Source organism: Branchiostoma floridae, chromosome 6 (assembly GCF_000003815.2).
Source record: "Branchiostoma floridae strain S238N-H82 chromosome 6, Bfl_VNyyK, whole genome shotgun sequence".
In the NCBI taxonomy this organism is placed as follows: domain Eukaryota; kingdom Metazoa; phylum Chordata; class Leptocardii; order Amphioxiformes; family Branchiostomatidae; genus Branchiostoma; species Branchiostoma floridae.
The window spans coordinates 5,786,776-5,809,795 of NC_049984.1; the positions used below are offsets into that span (position 1 = coordinate 5,786,776).

A 23,020-nucleotide genomic window follows, 5' to 3' on the forward strand; every position below is an offset into this window, starting at 1 on the left:
CCAATCCACTGGATGTCATTTTGAGCACTGATCTGGCTGTCAAAATACCAGGTCTATGACATCATGCCCCCCTCCCCCTTCCGTCTTCTGACAACAACTTGTATAACGTCATAGTGTACTTTAGACCGATGACTTAATGATTACATTGCCAAAGGGAGAATACGCTGGTACTGCTCGCGAACGTTACAGGGTAAGGATATTCCCCAAATAACGTATTATAGGACTTAACTGATTGATGACCGTTTGCAACGACGATTTGATTTTTGACGTTTCCAGGTTTGAGGACTGTGTTTAAAAATCATGCATGGTTGTTCCCTAAAAACGGTCGTTTATACTTATGAGTGCTTCAATTCAAGTTTATTTGTTATACACCACTTTTCTTAACAAGTTTCAAAAGTGAAGGTAAGCTGTCAAGAAAAGGCAACGTTATAACGCTAGTTCACCTTTATTCACGGGGTAACCTTTATCCGTTGTATTTAACACCAGGGTATTTCAGGATATCAAGTCTAAATATTGAAAATAAATGCAATTAGAAACTACCGTCCATCAACGTGATATCCCTAAGTATCCTGTTTTTAGGTACAACGGATATAGGTTACCCTGCGAATAACGGTGAACTAGCATTACCCCCTACATGACCTTGCTTGGAATTTTAAAAATAACTACTCTACTCTAACTCTAAACAACTCTTGACTCTTGTTTGTTTTTCCCAAATCTCTGTACATCCAGGTGCAAAAGTGTCGAGAAGGACAAAATCATGGAGGACAAGTCGTGGGAAAACATCACGGACCACATCATTATCCACATCCTCTCCTACCTGCCTGTCCACCACCGGCACAACGCCGGCGCCGCCTGTCGCTCCTGGAACCGGGCATTCAACTCTCCGCTGCTCTGGCGCCACGTTAGAGCCACCTTCCACTCGGAGAAGGACGTCCGCTGGCTGGGGTGTCTCCAGCGGTACGGGACCCACTTCAGGACTGTGCACATCGACTGCAACCAGGAGGACGTCGTCAACAGGAGGATCACCTGCGACTTCATCAACGAGCTGGCGCGCCTCCCGGAAAGGCGACTTAAACGGTTCATCGTCGTCTTCTCCGGAATGAACCCGTACTTCTATGCAGGTCAGGAGATGCATGAGGCCATCGAGGATCTATTCGGCCCCCCTCCCACCAAATGTAACGTCATCTCAACCCTAGAACACGTGGATCTAGGGAAGCTGTCTATCGCCTACTCGGACAAACTTTTCCTCCCTCTTGCAGAGAACAATCCCAACCTGAGGTTCCTCAACATTCAGAATGCTTCTCTGGTCTGTAAGGTGTCTTCAGATTGTCTTCTTAAGATCATCACGACCTGTACCAAACTTGTGGACCTGAGAGTTCACTATTACAGCCTGTCTGAGGAGGTACTCACAGCTCTTGCAGATAAAGAGCGGACTCCTCTGCAGCACCTCTCTGTATGTTGCCAAAAGGACGACAAGATGGGTTTCGCCAAGGTGTGGGAATCTGAGTTCTGGAAAGCGCTGACGGAGCACAACCGCGCCCTCCGCGTGTCGCTGATCTTCGGCGACTACTGTCCGACGTTGCGGATCCCCAAACTCCTGAAGCCTGAGATCCCGGTGTCTGTGCTCCGTGTGGAGAACTGGCATCCACTGCTGTACCTGGTGAGGTTCTGCTGCGAACACTACTACAGGACAATCGAGGTCCTGGTGCTACACACTCACACCAGCCCCCAGCTGGACCAGTCCCTTCTGGAGTTGGTCACCAAGAGCCCCCGGCTGAGAGAACTCCACGTCTACTGTGTGCTAGCGAAGGACACGGTCTCCGAGATCCTGAAAATCCGCCCTGGTCTGCAGCGCATCACGCTCAAGTCGGAGAAAGAACCTTTCCCCTGGGAGCCCGAAGAGTTGTAGATGTAGTAGTTTGTGTTACAACAACAAAAAATTGTAACTGTAGTTCATCTACAATGAATGCAGAATGCCTCATGCCATGGTTCATTAAATTGTATTACATTTCATATAAGCCCTGGGCATAGATCCTTTGTAATCATATAAATGTAACTTACATGAACAGAAAATCCATTCACCTTTAAAGATTATAAGATTACAAAACCCCAAACAAAGACCAATTTGTGCAATAGCTAGACATCAACATTTCTTAACCTGTAAAAACAGATAATGAACTAGATGATGAGTGTGTTAGATATGCTACAAAGCAGTTTTAAACTTTAAATGAAAGAAATGATGTGTCAAAAGATTATGGTTTGTTTGCGAGGTTTGTAATTTATCATGAATTGACTGTGCTTGAGATGTGATTGAAAAGAGCTTTATCGAAGGTTGTTTTGTAACAAAAATGATTTTGAAATCATGAATTTATTTTATGTATGTAAACGTGTATACATAACTATAAAAAGTATCGGCCACTTTACAACTATTAACTTGAAATTATGGTGTTATCTACCATATATCATTTTACCTTGATGAACTGAATCATTTTAGAATGTAATTGTATGTCAATTCTCTGGCTTAAGAAATGCTTCATTGTATATCGTTATGATCTTGGTTGATGAAAGTTTTAAAACCAAAAAAATTTTTTATCCTAAGAAATCATACTTTTATTGCTATCTATGTAATACATACATTTACATGTAACTACAAATAATATAGACCTCTTGAAATTATGATGTTATCATTTTAGTACATGTATATATATATAGAAAAAAAAGACACATTGTGATCTTGGTTTGAAATAGCTGTCTCATATGACAATATAAGCCCTATTTGCTTTTGAAACAGTATGTGTGTGATACACAACATGTAAGCTGTCTTACATGTGTATAAAAGTTATTTTTTATTTCTATCTTATGTACTTGTCAAAGTATCCTGCCCTTTTCAAATTCCATTTGTATTGTCTCTGCTTTTGTCAGCTGGGCTAGCCCTTTGTAATAGCCACAGGCTCGTTGGGCAGCCCTGGCTGTGTGTGCTGAACAGCCAAACCAATAAATAGAATAAATACACAACATCGTCTTGCATATCTTGATATGTCTACCTTTATTAGCGATTAAAAAAGCTTGTACAACAGGACAGCTAAGTACGCTGCGTGACAGCCACAGTACAAAGCCTTGATTAAGCACAGACACAGACAGCTTCATATTGGCAGAATCATTGGGGCAGCATCGCGGACACGGGACTCCAGATGGCTCACAGTCTTTCTGTCATTGGTCCAAGACAGACAAGCAATCTCATTGTGGCGTTGCTACTGCAGTATAAAGATCATCTCCAAGCAGATCTTACAGTAGCATAAGATTTGTGTAGTATCAAAAGCTGGCAGAGGAGTGAAGCCAGCCTTGGAGAGTGTATGCTCCTGTGCCCGTCTGACTCCCGTTGGCTGCTATACTTCTTTGCCAGCTTTGGTACTATCTTATGGCACCGTAGGATCTGCTTGGAGACTAGTATAAAGACACTGTGTGTATTTGGAGTCTCACTCTGACTCTCACACACACACAGACTGTATGGTGACTTTTGCTGAATTTGGTGTTAACTGGGTCCCATGTCCTAAATACATGAAATATTTCAAGATTCGATCATTTTACATGAACTGTACTTCAGCCGGCGAGCTGGGCAAAGATGTTAGTTACATGCCCTATTTCCAATTTCAAAAAAAGTCATAGAACCTATAAATTTTGCCCCTTCCTCTGCATAAATATAGTGTTTCTTGATAGCAAAGCCAGCACAGCATTCACATCACTTCTTATTGAACATTAAAAGCATTTCTATCATACCCTCATTTCAGGTTGACCACTTAGCACTGCCTAGTGAATACATTATAGCATTTGACCACCTGTATAAACAAAATAAATCATGCGCAGATGGCAACAAGACTTCTTTGGCTGAGACACCAGAAACATTTTGGCCTATCTATATATATACATTTCAGCTGCTAGCTTTTTAACCATTCCATGACACAGTGCCTACGATGGTGTTATATCTGAGCGACATTTTGTGTATGTGGGCAGAGACTGCGATCTGGCAGAATCACTGATTCTATTAGTAGAGATGCTGATTGTCTGATGATCAGGATGTTCTCCCCTTTGTAAATTAGAAACTTCATGTAGATTGATTCAAAGTGTCATGAATCGATCGAAGTTGAAAAGTTTTGCCCCTCTGATCAGGTTCTCTACTAGAGCAAAACCAGCATTTCTGTCAGACTGCTACAAATATGCCTCTACCCTGGCCGGAAATGTCATGTCACAACTACCTCATACTAGTCATAGTACTACAGTAATCAATAAAAAAGGTCAATACCAATACAGATTGTGGTATCTACCTGACTTCTTGCATTGCTGGTAAAATAGTGGGAACTGGCAAAACATGGTAAATAATTTGCCAGGGGAGTTAGCTGGCCAAGGGGTTACACATGGGCCACCCAGAGCCCAAGCCTATCTACTTTTTTTCCCACAGCAACTCAGAGGAGTCTGGTAGACTAAAACAATTCAGATCACATGTCTACATTAGTTGGTATGTCATTTCAAAGAAAAAAGTGTACAAAAAATGATATGACTCCACAATATCACACATCTATGACTGTACAGTAAGTATCCCATGCACAGAGCAGCTAGGCAAGTGTTACCGTCTCAGCACCGACTAGGAACATCCTTACACATTACTACTGATACTTCCAGATCTAAGGATGGCATACCAAAGCAGCGGCCCGTGTAATGATTAAGTCCCTAATTATTTAAGTCTTTACATGTAATTTGGTCGTTAATCAATGATTTGATGAGAGGAACACATTACATTAAATAGCAAGTCCATTACAAATGCACGAAGGCAATTTCAAGCATTTGAGCTACAAAACTGCAATAGTGCAATAGCATGTCTGCAACACACCACAGTGTAGTATTTGCTGATTGCGAGCTGTGTTCTCAAGTTACAAAATTTGAAAAAGCATTGTAGGCATCAAAATTTACCAGTTCAAAAAGAGAGAGATCTTTGGCTCTATCTATAAAATGTACAAAGTATAGCGGTGCTCTCAAATATTTGTCTTAACTTACAGTCAATAACTGGTAACATGATACATTATTTTTAAGTTGAGACACGGCTCAATCACACAACTGAAAGTAACAAATCAGCAACAAGAAAACATCAGATAGAACTTACACCTTACTGGGAAGCTACAAACACTGGCCATTGTAGTTTGCACACACAAAAAGCACAGCACAGAGTACTACTAGCCTCCGAGGCTACACAGATAGACCATAGAATGATAGATGTACATCTCCCCACACACTTCGCTGTCCATACAACTGCAGGTCTTACAAGTCTGCTTGACGTGTTAGATGGTACGTGTACCTTTTTTAAAGGAAAATTAAGACAGGCAATGCTAAGCACAAATGTAACACAATCATTAAGTATGTCGGTTCACTTCTTTAACTTAGAAAAATTTCTTTCTGGACAAATTTTTGGCAGATAACATAACATAAAATACATTTATATGACAAAAGACACACAGTACGTCTGTCCGTCAAGATTTGTGATATGCCTACGGGACACTAAAATGTCAAACTCTGACGCCCCCAAACCCTTTTGTCTTTGCCCAACAACTGTATTGGTTAGTTCTACCTTTCTTGATAACCTTTCAATCAGGAAAAACCACCTTGCACAGTTTTGCCTTCATCCTGTTTTTTGTTATGACTTGTGCTGAAGATGATATTCTTGATTGGAAAATCATTATATCTACTGACAGCTTATTTGATGGGCAAATTTTATCACAGTTTGACAAATCAGGTCTGTTTTGGACTTGGACTAGCACATACACGTATGTCCTTGATAAAAAATACAGAAACTCTTTGGATATTTCTCATCAACTTAATAACTGATATAGTAAACAAGGTAAACCATTAAATCTAAATGATAATGAATATTTACACAGCTCCAAACATATCCAAAGAAATGTGGTGTTAATTAAATGATCCATAATCGCAGCTGCCCGAGAAGATCATATGTTTTTAGCACTCTTTGATTTGACTTTCAACAATGCATCAGTAAGATTTATCCCAAGCCACACATCATCAAACACTATACAAACATTAGGTACACTTGAATAATAAGAAAAAAAAGTACTTATGTGCAAAAGTACAGCCCCGCCTTACCATTGCTGATCTCCAAACAGTGCCTGGCCTTTGCTTTGAAGGTCTTTATATGTTTATCTTGGGGTCTACTTTTTTCCCCTCCCCCCGACATATAAAAAGCCTTAAAAACACATGTGAAACACCGAGCGAGACACTGCTTCTGCTTGGAGACTTATAATTGTTGTTTAGCTTTCATTATGTTGCAGATGAGGACAGGATGAGATGCCCAAGTCTTAGCTTTTCATGACCAGTGAGCCTGGCATCTACAAATGTGTCTGACTAGCTGAATCAACCTGCCATGAGAAGCCTCAAGAAACCCATTTCACTTTTGGACCACCGCTTCTTCTTCACAGACGCGTTTGTAACTTAAACTGGTGGATAACTGCAGTACAGTGTACATTATGCAATACTGTTTTGTTGCACATCGAAATAATGTTACGTCAAATGACCTAAGATAAACAGATGCAGTTGTAACTTAAACTAGTGGACTAGTACCACAGTACAATGTGCATTATGCAATACTGTTACATCAAATGTCTTATGATAAACAGAGGTATCTCAGAACTAATGACGGGAGAAGTTTCAAGCTTGGGCCACCTTTGAAAGGTAGCCTGGACAGGGCTGGAACTGTAAAATGCCCGTGGGAGGTGCAAGCCTGGCTCGACATTTTCAGGCATTTCTTGGTGACGGACAAGATTTAACTTACTGCAGTTTAACTTATAGCAGCCTGCTTCTAGTTTTACATGGACTCACTTTGGCTTCCCACGATCCTCTGTGCAACCCCCAGAAGACTGTGGATCATTCGTCTACATTTGGCTAGCCTTACAATCAGAGATATAACTTATACAAGAACAACACGTCACAGCTTTCATCCTTTTCACATAGGTATAAAGGGCATCAAAAAATGTCTCAGTAAATTTTCGTCATGCGCCCTCCTCGTATACCAGGCCTGGGGGTTCAAGCACAGAGGACCGCGGGACGACCTTGAAGTTTAGAATGTAGCGCCCCCCTCCCCCTGTGCTAGCTCTCCTCCTCGGGATAGTCCACATCCATGGGCTGTAGATCCACCGTGATGTTGACGTATAAGGGGTGCACGGTGATGAGGGGGTCGTACACGATGTTGTTCAGACCGTCCAAGAAGTTCCTTGTTTTGGACTGCTTCAGAAGGCCCCACCTTAGAAGAGGAATGAATATAAGATGTCAACTTGTTGTTTGGTTTGTTATGATACGGATCTCAATTAGTGACTGATATGTATGTTAGTACTCAGATCGGTGACATGGCACGTTTTGAAATTTTTGGAAATATTTGAAGCCACTTATCATGCCCACACCCTAACTCACCTTCCCAGGAACTGTGCCTCCCCTCTGTGATGATGGGGGATGGACTTGTACTTCCCTACATCTCCAGGGGGTCGGGACACCTCGTATCCAGCATTTGCAACTCTGGGGACAAAGTCGGCAAATGGAGGTAAACAGAAAATACATTCCAAAAGCTGGTAGCGTGCCAAGATAAGGGTACGTTTTATGATGGATAGACCATTACCAAATCTTCTGTCCCAACCACTCACACACACACCTTCACTATTCAGTTTATCGTCTGTTGTTCTTGTTTCATGTTAGGGTTAGATGTGCCAGGGGACTGCCAGCACATATATCATATATATACACACAATCATATATACAAGATATCATGTCATGATGGGTAACACATGTGGGTAACACACTGTGTAGTTGTTGAGGTGTAAGTCTTTCCGACGATGTCAATCAATGTATACATCTTCCGTGAAATACAAGATGTTCACATCTAAGTAAATTCAAAACTTCTTACCTTGCCCAGAGGTCATCGTCCTCCCCTCCCCAGCCCCAGAATGCATTGGGAAAGCCGTTAATTTTCTTGAACTGCTCTGTGGTCAGCCCGCTAACGCCTCCGAAGAACTCGTCATAAGGTAGTCTGGTGGGATAAAATAATAAAAGACATGGTCATTACAAGACTAGTACAATATGAAAAACGATTTGGTCCTCAATATCTTAAAACAGCATCAAGTTCATTCTACCATTAAAATTAGGTACAATTATCAAAATTAAGTACCGACAGAAACATTTCTTCCTCTGTTACGCTCAAAGTGTAATGCTTGGGACAAAGCTTAATTAAAAATGGATAGTGTAATGCAGCTTTGCTGTCGCTAGCTTTATTAGAATAGCCCTTACCCTTTTCATAAGTGTGTTCGCTTCTTTTATGTTCAGAGGACTGATGCCTGAGGCTAATGCCTGAAGCCCCCTCATACACTGTTAACTTTACCATCTACCACTAATTACCATCAGAAATGATACAACACCGTCTCCTACCTGTACATGTACTTGTCCAGCTTGACTGCGAAGTGTCTGGGCATCTGTCCACAGCCGTAGTAGTTTCTGTTGTTCTCAGGAATGTGGTCCACGTCCTGGAAGACGAAGCAGTCCCAGGGGTAGCGCTTCATGGCTTCCTTGAACCCCACGTTGAAAAGCATCGCTCTGTTGAACGGGTTGGTCCCAGCCTGAGGGGAGGGAAGAGGGAAACAGAGTTAGTCTGCTCTTTTATGTCATACCTAGGCCGCGATAATGTTTGATACGGATGTTCCAGACCGGATGAAAATCAAGGACAGTAGTCAAAATGTCATCACAAAGTTTACAGATAATTAAATACCTTTGGTTGTGTAGCTTAGAAAACAGGGTATAGTGCTCTTTGTATAAAGTGATGATGTATAAGGGAGAAGGGACAAGGGAGAAGCATTTTAAGCAGCAATACACCCCATCAAATGATTTTGCTCGTTGCACTATATATATATTGACATCCTACTTCTTAGCTTTTTCGCAAAATTATAACATATTGCAATGCATCAGTCTTGTCGTGTTCAAAACAAAACTTGAGGTTTCTAATACAAAACCTCAACAACAAGGGGACTTGGGTGGGTAAAGAAAATTCAGGTACTGTACAGGTACGGTCCACTGATTTTTATCAGGCTCGTTTTTCCGGACCGTTCCAACAAGGAAAACTGATTTTGTACTGGTACCCACCCCTACAATGTGCTGTTGAACTATATTGTTCTATTTTCTCTGTAGCAGTAGGACAGAAATTGTCTCCTTACTTGCTCTATGAAGTAGAAGCCGAACTCCAGTTTCTGTCGGCGCAGCATTGGAATGAGGTGGCGATACAGGATGGGGATGTGCTCCTCTCTGTTCCGATACGGGACTAAGATCGCAACCTGACAGGACGCAAACATCACTCAGTAAAAGAGATATATCATTACGTGTAAAAAAAACTGACATAGTTACATGTAATCTGAAACATTTCCAAAGATTGCAGTTTAAAACCTTTAATCACTTGCTTTCCATACACATACAGCCAATGTACTTGGTCTTATCGATTAAAAAGTCTGTATGAAAAGCATTTCTTGAAACTTGGTGAAATGATTTGGAATTTTGGGCAACTAAAATTTGGTTTGGGTCAGCGGAAATGAAAACATACTAGCCACAGTTCACTTGTCCAAACAGGACATTATGCACCATGAATTACCGTTCATTCCTGCGAGTTGCAAGTGTTAGAGAGAGCAGGGCTCGAAATTCATTTTTGAAATTAGGTGCACTCAAGTGCGTGCACCCAGCCTAAAAAATTGGGTGCACCAGAAAAGTTGCAACCACCAAAAAAATTGGGTGCCAAGCTCCAATTTTAGGTGCACCAAGGTGCACATGCACCCAGTATTTTGAGGCCTGCATAGTCATACAAAACTCGTCCTCCCACCTTGTATTTAGCTTTACAATCTGTCGGTGTCCAGTGCCCCCCAGGCTTGATGGGTCCTTCCTGGAGAATTTCATTCATGACTGTGGTCAGGTTTACCTCTGTCATGTTCACCTCGATCTCTCCCGCTGGAACATAAAACATACAATGTAATATTACTATTTGATTATACTGGGGTCCCTGACACAGGGTAGGCAGCAGTCGGCTAGTCATCACACCACGCTTCCATGTGACTCTGTCCAGTGGGCTCACCCTTGTTAGACCGCACACCTTGTCTCCCCTAACATATTCCAACCAGGTCTCTCCGACATCTGTTGCCTGACAATTTCAATTTGGTGATGGTATTGATGCAGTCACTAGATCTTTCAACATTAAAAAAAAGTCATACGTCACCACGAAAAGCCAACATTTCCTGATTACATACTGGTATTATTCAATAGACAAAGACCTTTGTGCAAAATACAAACCCTTTGATGTTGTTCATCAAATCTTAAAAATCATACTTCTGAATCTTGATTCCTACCATTGGGTAATAAAATTAATTTCTGCTCATGTCATAGTAAACACGGCAGCTTATTTAGAGCCTGGTATCACAATTCACGAAAAACATTAAATTTTCTTTTATAAGCAGGAAAGCAAACATAAGAAACCTTGCAGTTGTACATACTATACAATGGTTATGCACAGTTTGTTGATCAAAAGAGCTTTTTTGCAAGTCTCCATGTCAGGCTCTGAACAGGCAGAGAATTCCGGATTTTGAATTCTGTTACTGTACTGCATCGTAGGAGGGATTTTGAGCAGATATATAATTCAGCCAACTACAACCTACAGAGACACGGAGCTGAAAACTGGGTTTAGTGCAAACCTAATTCTGGAACATGACGTCAAAGCAACAGCTTATAGCATCAAATAGAAAGAGGGTCACTGGCCTTTGTGCCATTCTGCATTTGACAATTCATACCCTCTTCATCATTTATTATGCAGCAATTGCTCTATTATGCTTCTATAGTGGCCGAAAATATCTTGCTATTTGGTTGAATCAGATTTTTTCAACTGATAATTGAAACAGATAATTCTGTTGGTCAATCTGTATGTGTAATGTAATAAAATGTAACATCTAATTTGTTGATGGGAGTCTTGTGTATTTGTTATAGAAAAGGAATCTTTGTATTGCTAAAGTGTGTAAACATACAGAAAGGGCTTTCTAATATTCATGTATTGATAAGTCTGTTTTTATCAAGGTCAGGAACATGAAGGCACCCTTTTAAAATTAAAAAAACAAAACAAAAAACAGATATTATTGTATATCATTTTAAAGATAATATGTAATGTATAATAAGTTATAACTTTGCAAAGACAAGGACAGAAAATTACACATTTCTGAAGTCATTTTCCGATTTTCAGGATATCAATTATGAGGAAAATCAATAAAAAAAGCAATACTCACTCATCGATGGTAATCTCTCTGGACAGAGCTCATTCTCATGCAGCACCAGGTTGGGGGGTGCGAATGTGGTGCTCACTTCGTTCCACCTGGACAGGTTTCTCTTGTACTCTTCCAGCAGATATTCTGTAAGGTTACACAAGGTCAACTGATGCTGAATACTGTAAATGCAAAAACTTTCGCGGTGGTTTAATGTTTGTGGTTTTCACAGTGGCCACTTCAACGCAAACTTAAAACCACCGCGAACATTTTTCCATGGCAGTAAGAGACTACAGTGCATGGTGCTGCCGCGAAATTAAAAGTAAAACCACAGCGAAAAGTCATTTTTCCCGCTACCGCGAAATTAAATCCCCGCGAACTTAAATGCATTTTCAGTACTTTGCTAGAGCTTCTCTTAGAAAGGTATTCAGCGGTAAATTCTGCAGAGAAAGCTTGAGATACGCATCAGTGCAGGTAGCTATGGGACTGTGTAAACAAGTGTCAGGTTCCTGTGTGGGAGCTCTAATATGATTTACAGTACAATCAATTCTCATTTATGAGCTTTCCATACAATTCTGAGCTTTAGACTTTTGACAGAGGTTTGTGTAATGACCCGGGGATAGAATAATGATTATCATAATCCATTTAAGTGGTTAATGCGCATTCTAAAATAGAGAGATAATCTGATCTGAATCTTTTCTTCCATGATGTACATGTATCAAGACCATGTCTGCAAAAGAGAACACTGAGGCCATGAAGAAATCAAGCAGAGATGACCCTATAGACTGATGATGGCATTAAAAGAATTTAAACAAAAAATGACTATACAACATCTAATACTACACTGTCCAGGCAATTGCAAATGTCTCGAAATAACTTTGTAGAAATTTTGCAGAAAAATCCGAGCAAGGATGTGTGATCATCAATGTACTCTCAAGGATTCACTGTCAACCTATTGTCCAAGTAGACGTTAGGTAGAAAATTGTAACATGCCAGCTTTTCTACCCTGACATTTGCTTGGAGATTAGAAAGCCAGGCCCATCAAGGCCAGACATGTAAAAGTGTGCCCAAACACAATACTGCATATATGACTACAAGGTCGGGCGCTCACAGAATTCACCACACTAACACTGATTGAATTGGGTGTGCTGTAACTTGTTCGGGAGCCAGTGAGGTAGATGAAATCTCTTAGCCGGACTGCCGAGGATCAACAGGGCTTGAAATACTTTTTTCTGCATACAATGTACCTGCACTGGTGCAGGTAACATTGAAAATAACCTGCACCAGACAAATTTTACCTGCACCACTATGAATTTAGGAAGCATGGATCATACTAAAATTGTTCAGGAACCATTGCTATTTTTTCTTTACACTTAAAAGGCTTTAACAGTCAATGCAGCTAAAAACAATCCATATACACCTACATCATATGACGTTTATGTATAAAACCCAGTACACACACCAGTGCAGGTAGACACCAGAAATACTTGCACAGGTTCAATTTTACCTGCACTAACCTACATATGCAGGTGGTATTTCAAGCCCTGATCAATCTGTTCTCACCACAGATCAGCGCTTCCTGTGCTTATCACCTGTGGTCTGTGTGTGGGTTGCTCTGGGCTGATAGCGATCTGCATGTTTTCATTACACAGAGTGTTCCACAAGCCAGAATGTTATTATACCTGTCTGGTGATATTACCTGAACTATGGGCGATGGATGGAGGTTAGCCTGATTAAATCCTGCCCTAGAGCGACCTTCCAAAAGGTCCTCTAAACGCCTGAAGGCAAGTACTGGCATGTCAGTCTAGCCCAGGAATTGGACCTACTATAAGTTATATGGCTCAAGTTAACATCAACTGATACAAATATTCCAGAATGTGCGCTTACGGCTCCTATGGGTTGTATGTTGTTGTTCTGTACGAAATTTTTCTGTTTTTTCTGTTTCGTGCAAGAGACGCCTATCTTGGCCTCTTGTTGCAATTCTTTTGAAATGTACCTGAATTAGAGATGTGTGTCCAAAGCCTCTGCAGGAAACTATTATTAGAGACTACTGCTGTAACATGTCTTTTGCATTTCATATTTTCATGTTCACATACTCTGCAAGGGGCACTGAACAGTGGAACTTTTTGCTACAAGGGCCAAAGATGGGAAGGCCTATCATCTGTTGTGATTAAGCGGACTGCTTTCAGCCCATAGCTGATCGAAGTGTGCCACAAGCCATTACGTGGAGTGTGCCACAAGCCCATGGGTTATAAATATTACAAAAAAATATTATCAAAGTTTGCAGGGATTTGATTTCGTTGCTGCAGCAAAAAGGATAGTTCACTGCGGTTGAGTTCATGGCAGCACTATACACATACTGCATGTAGTCACATACTGTAATGGAAAAATGTTCGCGGTGGTTTTGAGTTCGCGGTGAAGCGGCCTTGCAAAAACTGCAAACACAAAACCGCCACGAATATTTCTGCATTTACAGTATACCCAGCAGTTTCTTGCAATTGTCATCAGTTTCTTGTCATCAGTGGACAATAGTTGGACCACTTCAAGCTGATAGCAATCTCTGAAATTCTCATTTCATGGAGGGTTGCACAGCCTCTCTCCAACTGGTCCAAGTGGTGTAATGCCTTTCTCTTGAGATTGCGTTCAATATAAGAGTTTGGAATATCACTTGCATATGCAGGTAGAATTTTAGTGCAGGTAAAATTGGAGCTCAGTGCAGTTATTTCTGCTGATGTCTAGAGGTGGACTCTCACTGCACTTGGGGCACCGGTGTGGCACTGCTGGGTTGGTTCGCTGTGGCACTGTTTTGTTATTTTCACAATTTTTAATAATTTAGGTACTGTGTGATACGTAAAAGCATGACTTTGAAGGCAATAAAATAAACAAAATGGAAGAACATCTGTTCTTTATCTCTGAAATCTTTATCTCTGGTGCCCCAAGTGCAGTGAGAGTCCACCTTAACTGCACCTGTCATTCTTCTGGGTTCATGCTATAGCAGATTTTTGCCTTTTTTGCACATTTTTCTGGAGCAGGTGGTTTTCAATGTTACCTGCACTAGCAGGATTTTTCCCAGCACAGTTGAACATAGGAGTTGTGATTTGGAACTCTAGATATGCTATGTTTCAACCAGAATAGGCGGCTTTTGTAACAAAAACAAAAGGACTTTTTTGGCCCTCAAACTGTAGAAAATAGTGTTCCTGAGTAGTTTTCTACTTCAAATAATGTGGCCCTTGTGGAAAAAAATACAGTTTAACAGCACTGTCTCATATGAAAGTTTTGACAACAAAAGTCACATACCTCTACTTCACAGGGGGAGGTTCAACAACTATTTACAGAGTAGCAGGTATTAACAGGGAGTTGGCAGTGTAAACACCAAACCCACTGGGCATATTAAGTTCTGTCTGTGACCCAAAACTTTGGAGTGAACTTTGGACATCTGACAACATTGAAAATATTTGTATGACCATGAACTTTATACACATGTTCCTTTTCTCACAACAAAATGACAGGTGTGTTTACAGCTCCGTATTTGGTGTGTCCACAGCAGCTACAGTCCATATTTGATGGCCAAAAGCTCCATATTTGGTGGGTCTACAGTTCCATATTTGGTGGGTCTACAGTTCCATATTTGGTAGGTCTACAATTCCATATTTGGTGGGTCTACAGTTCCATATTTGGTGTGTCCACAGCTCCATATTTGGTGAGACACAGGTGGTTCCATTGGATAAGGGCTATCAAGTAATATATGGAAGTCCAGAAATGCTAAATATGACCCAAACAATTCTAAAATATCTTCCACATAATTCTACTCTGGTCACAAAGCTGGTAAAATGGTACAATAACTGGTAAAATAAAAACATTTTTATAGCAAAATGGATAGTCATTAACTTCTATTTGCAATGTATGAAAGAGTACGCACATCCAACCATGCGTAAGCATGAAGTTATAACTTGTTCTTTATTGTGTGTGTTTTTTTTTATTTGGCAAAGTCAACAATTCTATATATATATGTAGTTTAACAGTTATGACTATTTGTGTATTGTCTGTTGTATGTATATGTACATGTATCATGTTGCAATTGTTTTACAACCCCCTTTAGATTGACCCCAAATAGGAGAAGTAAAGGGAATCATCATTCAGGAAAAATCATTCAACAAATAAAACCTTACCATAGGAAATGTTGTTCTTCTGCATGAGTGCCCACTGCTCTGGGGGTATGACTATACTGTCACTCACTAAGGCATCCTTCCAGCTCACGATCTTCTCTGCGATGTCCTTGTTGAAGGCTAGGTACGTGAACCACAGGGTGTTTGCTGTGGAATAACAGAGAAGGTCACGTTTCTGCTGTGAATAGTTTCTTCAGGTTTGTACATATAGTAACATGTACAAGTGCCCACCTCTACATAAGGACCACCTGGCTATTGTCACCACTTTTTGGTGATCAAATGTTTTCCATTGATACTTGAAGAATTTAAGAGTCCTGTCCAAAATAGACCATATTTTCTTGGTCCTGAGTGGTTTTATTAGGTTTGATTGTACATGTTAATGGATAGCACAGTTCTTTGTTGACCAACCAACATGACTTGAGCCAATGCTTTTGTAGTCCTTCTGCTACCTAGCAGTAGGAAGTAAAAGCACTTGAAACAGTCAGCATTGCCCTATGGAAGGTAGCACTCAAGGAAGACATTGAACATTGGCAGGTAAACAATGAACTATGCTGATGAGGTCATGTTTCTTCATTTGAAGACGTAACTGAATCAACATGTAAAGAAAGACAACAGAAAACAGTAACTGTGTCAGATTTACTCCTAATCAACTTGAATAAAAGGCACAGTAGAGACAACAACAACAACGGCAGAACATTTGAAACACCGCCTGTCTGAATGTGTTTAACTGTTCTCTGGATATGATTATCACAGAAAACTTGAAAAATGTTAAAACATGAACACAGTATTTGTGTATGCAACCTTTTTTAAATAAAAAACAACAAGTTAGTAAATATCGCAGTTGGACTAAAACATACAAAACAAAAAGTCAACAGTAATAACTTAAAGAAGTTCATGATGAACAAACTCAAGTCAAGGGAGACAAAAATATTTACACAGAGCAAAGTAAACACTAACTTGTTCACAAACAGGTGCCACAATGTAATAAGTGTGGGTGGAATTCATGGCATGAAGCATAATTTGGAGTATATCACATAATGACCATAAAACATCAACAAAACAGACCGATCTCCAAGCAGACATTGGAAGGCAAAATCTTAATGTTTTTGTCACAAACAGCCCTCCACACGTTAGGAAGGCTGTTTATAACAAAAACTGGAAGCTAGAAAAAATATAATTTGACTTCCACAATCTCTGCCTTGAGATTACCCAAAAACCCTGTATCCGTTTCCTGTCATAAATTCCTGAACAAAGATATTTCGGGCAATTAGTAGAAGTAATATGAACCTTCCTTATCCTGTAACCAATACCGCTAACACAACAGGAAAAGGGGTAAATACATGACTGTGTAGTAGTACATGAACAATAGGTTAGCAAAAAATCCAACTGGATTCTGTATTTTACTCTCTCTCTAGCCTACATGCACATTCTTCACTGAATAGAGCCCTTCACGTCAGTTGGTAAGAGTCTCTTCTACACGATGCTCTTCGCTTCTTGACCTACTTCTCCATGAGGCTGGCGCTGGAAAACAAACCATATAATCTGATATGGTATTTGCAGACGTTGGGCTGAAAGGTCAGCCTAGAGTTTAGTTTACGATATGCTTTATGGCGGTTATGGGTGACAGGCATGACTAGTCACATTCAGGGGTCATTGCATAGGGATGTTTTCAGTTCCGTTATAATCTCACTGTACCTTCCTGTTTCATTGTGTACAACACCAACATGTCTCTCAAAACCAAATGCAATGAAATGCAAAGGCTTTCTTGCCCCCAGAAATCTAACTGAAGTGAAAGTCTAGCAGGTGAGGAGGGATCTGTTTTCACCCGATGATACCCCATACAATGCACTGAAACGTCCTATTTGTCCAACTGGATATTTGAGAACTAGTTACTAGTATCTGAGAGATACTCATCTGTAACCTGCCTCTTGCACAAAAAGAAATTGAGGTTGAATAAAGAAACTATAATATTAACAGTTCGCAATTTGAAAAACTACATGTACATGAGCATAGGCATCGCATTCTACATATCATATTTATATTGCAAAAATAGATTCTGAAATAAAAACATTTGCCGTCCTGATGTAGGCTATGTGCCATCTATTTTCAGCTCCCTCACTGGAGACAAATGCGGCGTCACAGACATGCAAATCACGCTTCGTCCTCCAAAAGCTTGTCAATAACAGTGAAGGATATAAACGAGCAACTCTAACCTTGCCAGCGCCTGAGTGTCTAAATCCGGACCACGCTAAACTTGGCAATGAAATCTGAGATGAAAATCACATTACTGATGGGTCAGTAGCCTAGTTCTACTTGCATTACATTTTCATATTGATAAGGACAGGAACATATCAACTGACAGATTACAGTGCTGTGAGTGCATTACCAATAGAAATACGTTAATGTTCATAGGACAGATATAAATCATGCATATGCACATATGCAGACAATGAAACAGATACCATCCTAACTCATTATCGCACATACGTACAGGGATGGGGGTAGGATGTTATATAATTGTTTATTCATTTCTGATAATGAAAACTAAATATATGCATATGTAATATTATGTATATTGGTATAGTCTAGACAATGATAACCAAACCTATTATTACATAGCTTCCGTGTCCCTTTTCGGAGAGGATGAAAAAGACCTGGCTGCTTTAATATAGGGTTGGAAACCAGGCTAATTTAGATATGAACACCTGACTAAACACAGGCAATATCCAGACCACTTTAAGTTTAACCATATGACATTTACGGTAGACCTTTCATTTTCCTACTCCCGTTCATCTAGAATGTTCTCCTGGCTATCAAATTGAAAATGTAGCCTTTGTACAGGTTAATCTATTCAAGCCGGCCATTACACCACGACTCTGACCCGAATAACATACATCAACCTAACAAATCAGATTACCATCATTCAAATCTGGCGCATGACATTTTTCACATTCATATTCCCAGGTTTAAATTGGGAACATTAATGTCCTGGAGACCCGAAACAATTAATTTCCTCTGGGATCAGCGATCTCTCATGTCGGAGGACAGGTCCGTTTATTGCGTGTGTTTGTAGACTGTTTACTATGTCCTTGACATTGTAGGGTAGATGTGGTACCATCTGTTTAAAAATCTTACAAATAATGGCAAAAAATCAACAAAGAGCTGCTTACACTACGGATTAATAAGCTCTATGGCAGGTATAACGGCCCTTTGATGTAACACACCAGCTCTGCAGCTGGTTATATTACACTGAACGACTTGTCATATCTAACCTTTGCACATCTGACTGCAGGTGTTGTTTTAAGCTATCTAATAAAGATTCTCCTACTGTACTTGGTGGAAACGATATCGGTGGAATGTTTCATTAAAGCAGGTGCATGATTTCCCATAGACCAGTCTCATTTTGGAGGGGGGATAACGGACTTATCTATTGGAACCAATCAGAGAGCAGACATTGAATACTAATGAGTCCTGTATCGATGGTGTAGTGATGACGTCGATGTATGTTTCCCAAACAGTTCATGGACCTGGTTAGAGGTTTGTTGTTGCATGCACGTGTACCTTGAATAATGATATGTTTTTCAAAATGAATAGAAATCTAGATTAGACCGTTTTGTTTCCACTTTCATCAATATCAGCGTCAGTTGCTTACAAATTCTGATCGGCCTTGATGACTGATCGGTAAGGGGGTAAAAAATTGACCAGCGAGACTTCTATGACAGCCCCTATCCTTGAGTTGAAGGACTGACTGTGTCAGAAAATCTGGCTAATCAGAAGACGTCACATTCTTCCATCCCAAACATCAGTTTATATTGGTGATCGTGACCTGTTTCCTGTTGCCGGATTGAGGACAATCATTTTGCACAACCAAGGACGTTGGCACAACCAATCCTTCAATCAGATCAATCTCGGTCATTTGGCAAATAAAACTTTACAACATTGGGTTTGGCTACATATCCATTGCCCCCAATTTCTCAATTTCTGATTCCTGTTTTATACCACAGATGCCTATAACAGATATTGATTAGAAAGGGCTTGTATCAGATGTAGTGACTAGACAAGTATCAGGTCAGGATGTCCATGGGTATAACACTAAATCCTGCTACAGCACTAATAACACTGCAGTATGGCTCACTGGTAAGGATGGGCAAATCACCAAACTGGGTCCTAAAAAAACTCCTATACTCCGTTGTGACTGCTAGCTCAATCTCCTTGTTGACTAACCCGCCAGCAAAAAGATTGAGTCAGTGGCATAAATACGGAGAACATGACCCGGCTAGGAATCACAAGTAGGGGTAGGTGGCTAGCTGAAAGGTCTGCATGTGTACGTTTAATTTTTTGAGCTCAAAAAGGAAAAAAAATCCATCAACAACTTCTCTTAGTTTTTAAGTCATGTTGTTTACAAAGAAACACACACAAACAGCACCCAAAGCATAAACTACTTGGCGAAGGTAAGAACAGCATAGAATTTATGCATACTGTTTATTTCAAAGGGAATGACCTGATGATCTGCCATCAAGACATCACATCTATGTGCAAGCACGTCTAACCCCTGCGTGACGGGGAACAACAGACATGAAACCAGTGACTGGATGAGTGTGTGATGGCAAAACATAGCACTGTTTCCCTTGAAACTGTTTCCCCATAAACAATCTTTATACTTTTATAACAAAAGAACATGTGAAAATATTCCAAACATCCCACTGTACATTTACAATCCGACATTGTCAAACTACATACATATAGCGACAGCATGATACGGCCCTGACTGTAGCTTGGTATAGTTTTGGGACTTAAGAGCTATTACAAGCATTTAAACCAGCTCAAGGACATGCTGGGAAAAGATCTGCTATGTCTGTTATTCTTGTAGAGGCCTTTCATCGCTAATCTCCAAGCAGATGATGCAGGTCGACATCTGCTGGGAGATTAACTTAATTTTCTTATCATTGTGATAGCAAAATATGCTGGGAAACTGGGTCGTATTAACATAAGCTAGAGTACATCTTTACTCTTTTACAGCAAGCAGGTAGCTGTACATGAACACTTCAAATATCTTAACAATGATGGGATCCACTGGTGTATTATGGCCTGGAGTTCAGCCATTGCTTTAGAAGGTCGCTACCTGGGTATTTACTGCTCTTGGGACATGTTTCAATCATTAACTTTATGGTATTGTAACGTTCATTACATAACACTTACATAGCCAACGGTTACATAGCCAAAATGAATACATCTTCCAAGACCACACAAAAAACTGTATTCAACAAAGGATGTCAGGCAACATATGCTACAAGGTTTACTTTCCAATTTAAGTCTACAAAATTGTAAACTAAGTACAAATCAATATATGACTTGCCTATGAGTATGACTATGAATGTGATTTTGCGCAAATTACCAAAGGGTTTTCTCTACATTTCGAATGCCAACAATTTTTTATGGTGGGAGTTGCATGTGGTTCTGCCTTGAGCCGAGGTCCATGGGTGACACACTCCAGACCAGAGGTTAATACAACACAGGAAAAACACTTGTACAGTATGGAGTCTTTTGGCAAGGCATGGCCTACAGCTGTAATAACCATTACTTATGGCAGCTCACTTCACATGTCCTGTTCCACACAGCTTGACAGTAAGAGGATTGGTGTTCATACTTCAGATGTTTATCTATGTTTGTATGCCACACCCCCTAACTTCCAAATGGTTGTTGTTCTACTTTTAGACAAAATCTTCCTTTTGTCAACAGTTAATTAAGATTGTCAGTTCTCATAGATGCTTGTGTGATATGATGGTAAATGTTTTGTTTTTTCTGGAAAAAATAAGCTATGAGGCCATGACAGCAATCCAAGGGACAGCAGTCAAGCCTGGGAATGGAATAAAATGCAGAAGGGAGTGTTCAAAGGTCTTGTAGACAGACTGAGGATGAAACTAGGGTCATAAAGTCACCTGTAATGGTCGGTTATGGTCACTGGTCAGTTCTAGCAAGGCCCTCTTTTCAACTAGCCTGATTAAATCTCGCTTATAGCAGCCCGCCAAACATCTGCCGGCCCGCGGGGAGGGGCCAGTTAGAGCCCTGGACAGCGGAGTTTGTGTTACACAGACTACTTTTCAACCTTTTGTCAAAATCTGCTCCAGGCCTACAGTAAGGATAGGGACATTCTGCCCTTGTATGGAAAAAAATCCTGCCTTCAATGATGTGAAATAAAATGATTTATTTTTTGTCTTGAATGTATGTTTGCTTCTGTTCCTAGTTGCAAACTAACATTGTACGCATGAGAAGAGATGTTTGGCCAACCTGTCTATTTATTTATCTATTCTTGTATCTATCTATCTATCTATTGGTTTGGTAATGAAGGAAAATTTCGGTAGAAAACAAACATCACTAGGGTATCTAACTGGTTCTTTGTGATGTAAAAAAAATCATCAGAATTGGTTGCAAAGCAAACTTATGTGTCAAGGACCTGAGAACACCGCCCACACAACACAGGGGTGTAAATTACATTATCCAGTAGAGGGATAAAATTACGATTCAAAATACAACAGCTTTCTAAACAAATTTGTCCATTAATAAGTTCCATGGACCCAGCTGCGTGGGGCAGTCTCTTGGGATATTTTTTTCTGGTCCGTTGGATGTTAGAAAATTATGTCCCTTACATGTGTACACTAGCGCTATGATGTCAGTGTAATAAATTACATTCAATCAAGAGCATCAGACAATGGCTTCAACCGTTGGTAGTCTGCGTTGGCAGGGGGAATACCACAGGCGTCCACCCTTCTCAAATACGTACGTAAATTTGAATTTGGCACACGTGTGACCATGCTAAAAGGACTTATCTAAAGTATAAACACTCGGGGGCGTGATTTTTGGCGGCAACGTGGGGGTGAAACCGGGGACAACGGAAGCACCTCGCCGCTAAAACACGCCCTGCGAACCCACACCGCTTCGCGTATCGTCCCGTATTTTGAAAATTACAGTAACTACGCAAATCTGAAAGGGTAATCCAATTATTCTCAACCCAAACAGACGCAGTTTGATCCCGTAATGTTGTGAAGTAGACGTCCCGTCGTCTCGGGGCAGCTCTGACCACGGGGAGCCTGCAAGGTGTAACAAACTATGGAAATGGAAATGAGGATTTTGCGACGGGCACTCACCTTCGCCAGGGGCGCCATAGATGTAGTACATCACCGAACACAGGACGGAGAAGAGCATCAGCGCCGCGAACAGCGCCCGCAGTTTTATCCTCATTCTATTGTACATATGTCTCGCCATCTTCCCGACCCATCGGCGCTAACTACTGGGTCTCGGCGAAGCGTTGCTGTAGGTTTTTCTTCCCCTCTCTCTCCCGGACTTGGTGCTCGCTCGCCGCTAGTGGTTCACCATGTTCACCTTCCTTCCGCCATGCCGGGATTCTGACGACCCCGGAAACGATCACTTTTATGGGTGGGGCTTCGTCCCAGCACGAGATATACTAAACCGCTAAATTATTGACTGAGAACGTTTGTAATTTCTCGATGCTGATCTTTGAGACCTAAAACT

The 23,020-nt window shown here is 40.6% G+C and overlaps 2 protein-coding genes across 2 annotated transcripts; one reads left to right on the forward strand and one right to left on the reverse strand.

Moving 5' to 3' along the window:
* Nucleotides 1-24: 24 nt before the first annotated feature.
* LOC118417745 (F-box/LRR-repeat protein 8-like) lies at nt 25-4,487 on the forward strand. Its single transcript, XM_035823443.1, has 2 exons — nt 25-190; nt 730-4,487. Exon 2 carries the CDS (start codon nt 758-760, stop codon nt 1,907-1,909), a length of 1,152 nt encoding a protein of 383 aa, XP_035679336.1. The 5' UTR covers nt 25-190; nt 730-757; the 3' UTR covers nt 1,910-4,487.
* On the reverse strand, nt 3,030-22,931 carry LOC118417744 (beta-1,4-galactosyltransferase 5-like). The gene is made up of 9 exons (XM_035823442.1): nt 22,636-22,931; nt 15,494-15,637; nt 11,349-11,471; nt 9,905-10,029; nt 9,252-9,368; nt 8,473-8,660; nt 7,955-8,077; nt 7,468-7,569; nt 3,030-7,300 (listed from the first exon to the last, which is right to left on the reverse strand). Exons 1-9 carry the CDS (start codon nt 22,751-22,753, stop codon nt 7,147-7,149), a joined length of 1,194 nt encoding a protein of 397 aa, XP_035679335.1. The 5' UTR covers nt 22,754-22,931; the 3' UTR covers nt 3,030-7,146.
* Nucleotides 22,932-23,020: the final 89 nt, after the last annotated feature.

What these genes read in the sequence shown, in the direction of transcription:
- LOC118417745 (XM_035823443.1), top strand. Translation starts at nt 758, where the DNA reads ATGGAGGACAAGTCGTGGGAAAACATCACGGACCACATCATTATCCAC.
- LOC118417744 (XM_035823442.1), bottom strand. Translation starts at nt 22,753, where the DNA reads ATGGCGAGACATATGTACAATAGAATGAGGATAAAACTGCGGGCGCTG. An exon ending in CTATGGCGCCCCTGGCGAAG is followed by an intron (nt 15,638 to 22,635) that starts GTGAGTGCCCGT and finishes GTTATTCCACAG; the next exon opens with CAAACACCCTGTGGTTCACG. An exon ending in GACGATGACCTCTGGGCAAG is followed by an intron (nt 7,570 to 7,954) that starts GTAAGAAGTTTT and finishes CTTTGTCCCCAG; the next exon opens with AGTTGCAAATGCTGGATACG.